This window comes from Electrophorus electricus, chromosome 16 (assembly GCF_013358815.1).
Source record: "Electrophorus electricus isolate fEleEle1 chromosome 16, fEleEle1.pri, whole genome shotgun sequence".
Lineage (NCBI taxonomy): Eukaryota > Metazoa > Chordata > Actinopteri > Gymnotiformes > Gymnotidae > Electrophorus > Electrophorus electricus.
In genome coordinates, this window is record NC_049550.1 from 4326162 (window position 1) to 4333661 (window position 7500).

A 7500-nucleotide genomic window follows, 5' to 3' on the forward strand; every position below is an offset into this window, starting at 1 on the left:
GCACTTACTACTGAACGTTTTAACTGTTGCTCAGATAAAAGAAAGTCAACATGTAATGTAAGCCTGATGCTTAAATAAAGTATGTGAAAGTGAGTGTCCATTGAATGTCCTTTCTGTTCTTCTCTTTGTGTGTGTTTGTATAGGCGGTGCTTGTTTGAGAGGGGTTGTTTGTGTGTGTGTCGGGGGGGTGCATGTTTGCATGTATAGGGGAAGTTTGTGTGGGGAGGGGGTGTTTGTGTGTGTATGTGTAAAGGGGGTGTTTGTTTGGGGGGGGGTTGTTTGTGTGTGTGTGTGTGTGTGTTTGTGTGTCTGAGTGAATATGGAGTGTTTGTTTGAGGGGGTTGTTTGTGTGGTGGGGGGAGCAAGTTTGTATATATAGGGGAAGTTTGTGTGGGGAGGGGGTGTTTGTATGCGTAAAGGGGGTGTTTGTGTGTGTAAAGGGGGTGTTTGTGTGTTTGCAGGGGTGTGTTTGCATGTGTGGGGAGAGGGTGTTTGTGTGTATGTATAGGGGGTGTTTGAGGAGGTCACAAATGTTTGCATGTGTAGGCGGTGTTTGTGTAAGGGGGGGTGTTTGTGGAAGGGGGGTGTTTGTGGGGGGGTATGTTTGCATGTGTAGGGGTTGTTTTTGTGGGGAGAGGGTGTTTATTTGAGGGCGTTTGTGTGTGTGTGCGTGTGTGTAGGTGGTGTTTGTTTGAGGGGGGTTGTTTGTGTGTGTGTGTGTGTGTGTGTGTGTGTGTGAGTGGGTGTATAAGGCATGTTTCTTTGAGAGCGGTTGTTTGTGTGTGGGGTGTGCTGGGGGGGTAATTTGTGTCTGTGTGTTTGTTTACCTTTCTGGTCTCTGATGTCAACAATGGCTTGTGACTCCAGCAACAGAGCTATCAGCTCCATGTTACCATTCAGAGCTGCATGATGAAGGGCCGAGAACCTACAAAACACACACACACACACAAAACCTGTCCTTGAAATGTTCCACTCAAGAAGCAGTTTTAAGCTTTTCCGTCATTTTAAGAGAGTCCCTAAGTGTTGTTCTAGTCAAACCTACATGATCTTTTTATTCCGGCCCCTAACTACCAGAGTGAACCGGAGGCTCTGAGCTACTTCCATGAGTAAGAGCTTTTTCTCCCTCTCACAGTCCTCAGAAACACACACACAGAGCATCCTAATGCATGTCAGTCAAACCCACCCCACACGTTTCTTTTGTCCATTCATTAACCCAATTTGTTATCATAAAAAAACCCTTGCAGGGTGTTGGATAAAAAATGATACCCGCCAATAAGCATGTTGCAGCTTTCAGAAGATGGCAAATGAGCCATAAATTACGCACTGAACTTTTAGAGAATATTCAAGTGTGTGTCTGTATGTATGCAGAATTTGGGTGGTGGTTAATATTGGAAACAAAATTTGATTTCAAGCATAAGTGTCATTTCTAGAAAAATATATAATTAAAAGTAAGTGGAAATGGGTAATGGTGCAGATATTCTAAGTCTTAGATCAATAGCCAAGCATTTCTAGATAAAAATTATATAGATAAAAAGGAAACAGGAAACAAATGAGACTCGCCAAATTTCAGAAATGATTTTAGACTCATTCAACTTTTTTTGTGATACACCTGTGATACACTGGCATAGAAAAGCATCAGAAATCAGCATTTCAAAAGTGCATTTAATTTTTTTTGTGAATATACTCCAAGTCTACTCAGGATGCTTCATCTCTGTCTTCATTGAAATCTTAAAGAATAATTTGTTTTCCATCTGCTATCACTGTTCCTCTTATCTTTGAATATAATGTCTGTTGGCTTACCTTGAACAATAGATGTCATGACTGAGTGTGCTAAATTTACACTAAACAGTAAATGAATGAATGTTTAGGGTACTCATGATTTTTGGAAGAGGTGGTGATGCCTTATGTAACAACCAATGCAAAAGCATAGACAGTGTAGTTCACGGTCTATTGATGTGGTGAATGTGAAATGTTTTAAAAAGTGGACATGGTATTGAGAAAAGCGTGAAAACGACTGTAAAAAACTAAATGGTGCAGGCAGAGATGTCCTGTAAAATGTCTCAACAGCACATCCTCATAGAACTTTAGGGTGCACCATGTGGACCACCAATGAATGGGCTTTACAGGCTCCAGAATGTTGATCATGAGCTGGAACAAAATAGAAATTATGAAAAATGTCCATACCTAATGTTTTTACCTAAGTCGCATGTGATCAGGGATATGGTTTACCCATCTAAACAGAGCTGAAGTAACAAATTGGACTCAGACACTGAAGAGTGATCCATGAGCAGGGCACTTTAATGACAAACCAAACAAGGGCCAGAGGCAGGACAAGGGTCTGAATAAACCAGGATCAGCAACAGGCAACAGTACAAAAACTGCAAGGCAAAAATCCAATATCCCCAAAAACATTCACTGACAATACACCCCTCCCCACAATCGGCCCCAGCCAAAGCCAACAAGTGGCAACAAGGACAGCGCCAGGGGTGCATAGCAGGTCTGTGAGGATGAGCGTGATGAAAGTCCTCAATGAGGAAGGGATCCAGGATGTCAGAAGTCCAGGCCCATGATCATTGCTCTGGGCCACATCCTTCTTAATCCACAATGGAGCCTGTTAACTCATCGTCTGAAATCTAAGTGAGCACTGACCAGCTATGCTGGACTTCCATCTATGTCCAATGGTGGTGGAGGTTCTACTGGGAGAGAGGGATGATCATTCCTGGACTGGACTGGGTTCAACAATGACACATGAAAGTGGGAGATATGCAGTAAGTAGGCAGTAGTTGTAATGTACAAGACACCGACTTGACCTGCCTGAGAACCTTGGAGCTGCCTTCCAGAAAACTCAGGCCAAGCTACAAGCGCAGATCCCTCATGAAGAGCCATACTTTCTGTCCAGGTTGGTAGGTGGGTGCAGTCTTCCAGTGTCTGTCTGTTTGCAGTTTTTTCCTCCGGACCACACATTGTTACTGTTCCCAGGTGCCTTCACTGCAGCGCATAAAGTCATCCACTGCAAGAACTCCAGAGGGCTCATCCAAACACAGAAACAGAGGTGGCTGGAAGCCTAACATGCATTGAAAGGGTGACATACCTGTAGAGGCGTTTATAAGAGAGTTTTTGGCATTCTCGTCCCATGCCAGAAACTGACTCCAGTCCTCCTGATTATTGCTGCAATGTGAACAGAGAAACTTTCTTGAGTTTCATATCTCTTGATTGGCATGTTCCACTTGACCAGTTGATTGTGGATGGTAGTCCGAAGATATGCTCACCGACAACTGTAACAGTTTCTAAAAGGTGATCCAAATACACGAGGTGAACTGGAGCCCACTATCAGATCATATGTCGTCAGGAATACCAACAAATCCAAATCCTTTGAACTAAACTTGCCAACTTCCTCATAGGTTTTCTAAGGCCAGCCATTAAGTAGCTGTCAACTGTTACTAGGGTAACGGTGTTGCCTTGGGAAGAAGGTAAATCTGTGATAAGGTCTACGACTATGTATGACCATGGTCTGTTGGATACTGGTAATGGTACTAATAGTCACACTGGTAATTGCCTTGGGACCTTGCTTTGAGCACAACCATGACAGGTTCCCACAAATGCTTTGGTATCATGACACATGAATGGCCACCAGAATTTGTTTTGTAACAGTGTGAACATTCAGTGAATTGGCTACATGGTTTTGTCTGATGGGCAGTCTGTGGATGTGGGGTCAGATTGCCGTTCTTGTCTTGTTGTATTTATGACGTCCCACCAAAACGGAGCTATAATACAGGAGGGACCGAGAACAGTCTCTGTAGTTTTTTTGCTCACCTTCATACAGATTGGGTTCAGATTACATTTGCCCACCTGGCCTGTGTGGGAATAAGTTGTTTGGCAGCTTTGATATATTCCAAATTCCAGTGATCAATGAGAACCAGAAACAGAATATGGGCTTCCTCTAGACAATGTCGGCATTCTTCAAACACTGCCTTCAATGGCAAGTAATTGCAGGTTGCCCGCATCATAGTTTTGCTCTGTGGTGGTAAGTTTCCAGGAATAGAAAGCGCATGGGCTCCCTATTGTTGTGACAATACAGCTCCAATGCCCTTCTCAGAAGCATCTACCTTGACTATAAAGGTAGAGTAGGACTATAAAGGGGAGGTTAGGATCCAGATGACAGAGGATAGGGGCTGTAGTAAAGTGTTCCTTGAGCTGAGAGAATGCAGTGTCAGCAGTTGACCAATTTGTGAGTGGGGCAGTCATTGGACTAAGAAAATACTGGGTCATGCTATCTAGCCAATGGTAGCCTACAATCAGGGGATTGTCAGAGGACTTTACTGCTAGTAGGGAGACAGTTTCTGAATGTACTGAAACCCCACTGTGAGGGTAATAGGAATAGTGGATTTAGTGATCTGTGCTGTTCCTAATGGATGTCTGTCAATTCCCTTTACTGACAGGGCTGGTTGATGCGTGACTAAAGGGATTTCCCATGCAGAATCCAAATCAATGAAGTTTCCAGCTGCTCCAGAGTAAAACATTGAGGAGTTAGACCAACATAGTTTAACTGGAACTGCCAAATGCCCATCAGATGGAATGGGGAAACTAGCACTACTCACCACCAATAAAGTTTGTTTTTGGGGGATAACTGGGCAGGAGGTACAGAAGTGACCAGAGGTGCCACAAAAAAAAAAAAAAAACTTGTCCTATTCCATTCCTCGGGAGTCAAATGGGCTTAGCCTATTTCCATGACATCCGGTTTGCTGTGATGAATCATCTCTTCCAGACAAGAAGCTGCAGAAGCAGAGCAGGTTTTTCTGAACAGAGTAAGGTTATCCATGCGAATGGATATGCTGATGAGTTCAGAAAGCGTGGATTGGTCATGCTTGCAAGCAAATTCAGCTTCCAGTGTTTCGCTGAGTGCTTGATAGTATACCGTTTTGAGAGCCTTATTATCCCCTTTGTTCTGGGCTGCTAGTGTCCTGAATATAGTGCCATACTCAGCTGCTGGGGTTCTCTTTTGGTAGAGTGGAATATTTGCTCACCGGGGTCTTTTCCACTTTGTGAGTGGTTGAACACCTCCCTAAACAACCTCTCAAAGCCTGAGTAGGTTTGAGTGTCTGGAATGTCAGCCTCCCAAATGGCAACAGCTCACAAAAGAGCCTAACCGGTGCGCAGAGATATTATGTATGCAATTTTAGACACATCCAAGGGGAATGCTCTTGGGCAGTGGCTGAAGTACAGGGAGCATTGTAGCAAGATCCATCAAACTTATCCAGGAGGGCAAGCCATAAAGGGGAGGTTGATACTTTGTAGGACTCAGAAGGGATAGCAGTGACGGTTGCAGGAGAAGAAGGGTCCAGAGCAGCTCTTATGTTTTACAAGCCTTGATTCAAGCTTTCCACTGCACAATGTAGCTGATGAAGATGCGAATCAAAAGAACCGATGTGTCTTCCTTGTGCATTGATGGTGTGTTGCATTTTAGGCAAGCCTGCTCGATCCACGGTTGGCGAAGTACTCCGTAATGAACTAGACTCAGACACCAAAGAGGGAACCATGTGCAGGGCACTTTACTGACAAACCAAACAAGGGCCAGAGGCAAGAATCTCTAGTTAGATAGGTGAGGGTCAGAATAAACCAGGATCAGCAGCAGGCAACAGTACAAAAGGGCAAGGCTATAAACCCAATATCCACAAAACTAGGCAAGAGATCAACAGGCAAAAACAGTAGAAATACAAGAGGCCATTTTGTATGCAACACTTCACAATGGGTCTGCACTCCTGGAGGCTTTATATAGCAGTGATAATAACGTTTTGCAGGTGCGTGAGATCAGTGCCATGGAGAACATTAGAATTCATGGGATGAGGACCTCTGGTGGCCAGACGTGTGTACTGAAACCCCTGACAGCTGATAATGAAAGCAACCTGTTTTTGCAAAACCATTTTGTAGCAATCCTTAAATTAAATATTTTGATGTCAAATTAACTTGCCTCAGGTAAATTAAAAGAAGTTTTACAAAAGTCATTAAGATAATAATAATAATAATAATAATAATAATAATAATAATAATAATAATAATAATATTTTTAATAATAGACTTTTCAAACCAACCTATTTATTTATCCAGGTGTTTGTATCTTCCTAAAGAAGAGAACTCTTGGTCTTGTCATCTGTGATTTATTTTTATTTTTTTTTACTTTTATTAAAAATATTTTGTTGTACAGCATCGGATGGCACCTGTTGTCTTTAAACATGGTATTTAAATAAAGGTGAAGATAAATAACTTTAATTAAATTTAGCTAATAATTTATCATTAAAATTATTTAAATTAACCAAATATTAATTCAATCAAGTAAAAAATGTCACACTTTAACTAAATATTGAAATATAGTATTAGTAATCACTTAACAGAGATGTGTTGGTTTTCTGGAGAGAATTCTCTTTAAAGATACAGTCAACAACCAGCAGATATTAAGAAACAACTTGGTGTAAATAAATAAAGCAGTGAGGCCAAGTGATTCTCCTAAGGGATGAAAAGCAATCCAGCCAAACTCTTCGTCTCTTGGTAGTAGACTCTTTCTTTTGGATCTGAATGTATTTAGTTAATATCCAATAATATCATCATCCAAAGCACTTTGTGAACTCCTTTGGGGAAACAGGCAAAAGAATTTTGTCTTTTCAAGAGAGGGCCTTGATTTATTCACTCTCCTTTGCTTTGTAAAATACTGACAAACATTTTGACTTTGATTAACCGGAACCACTAAATTCTATTCTACAATGTTGGAAAATACTAGATAGAATACTGATATATTTTGTCACCACTGCCTCTGTGTTTTAACAGTAAAAAGTCATTGCACATCAGAAAAAGATTCCTCTGTTATTTGATAATGTGGTATTCACACTGATTCTGACAGTTGGGAGAATTGTGAAAATGTCGGATTTGTCTGACCGTCGGATTTGTTGGATTTGTCTGTAAATAATGCACTTGTAAGGGGCTTTGACACTCAACACAGCTTCATCTACAAAACGATCATGTCTATAGTTGTGGCACTAATCCCTAACACCTGGCCCTTAAAACAGTGTTTTACAACATCCTTTATCCTTTAACCAAAGCTTTTCATTAGTTTGAAAAAAAGGCTTTTGAGCTGACTACTCCAAGTCTTCTTACAGAATAATTACATCAAAATTAAAAGTATTTGCTCAAATCCCAGTGTACTTAAACTCTCCTTTATACATCATACACCATTTTTTATAAATGTATTGTATGTGGAAAGGCTTACACAGTATTTTTTCCAATCTCTGCCATAAATATTTTGAAATAAGACTTCACTCTAGCAAAAGATATTGAATCTTTAATCTCGATACATCTGCACATGCATCAAAACTAGAGTACACCTCCCTTTAGAGGTCTGGGTATCTCAGATTAGAGAATGTAATTTTCACATTGACATTCTACATCAAACAGTGTTAACCAGCACATTGTGTTCAGTGTATTGGGCTTCAATTACAAGCTTAGGCTTGC

The 7500-nt window shown here is 41.2% G+C and overlaps 1 protein-coding gene across 3 annotated transcripts in view; it reads right to left on the reverse strand.

Annotated features, from left to right (window-relative positions):
- The window catches only part of si:dkeyp-9d4.3 (caskin-1), a 43457-nt gene that overhangs the window by 18385 nt on the left and 17572 nt on the right, over nt 1-7500 (reverse strand). For all 3 annotated transcript variants that reach the window (XM_035534516.1, XM_035534514.1, XM_035534515.1), the window contains one exon: nt 828-925. In XM_035534516.1, the coding sequence (XP_035390409.1) occupies nt 828-925 (98 nt within the window). The remainder of the gene's footprint in view (nt 1-827; nt 926-7500) is intronic.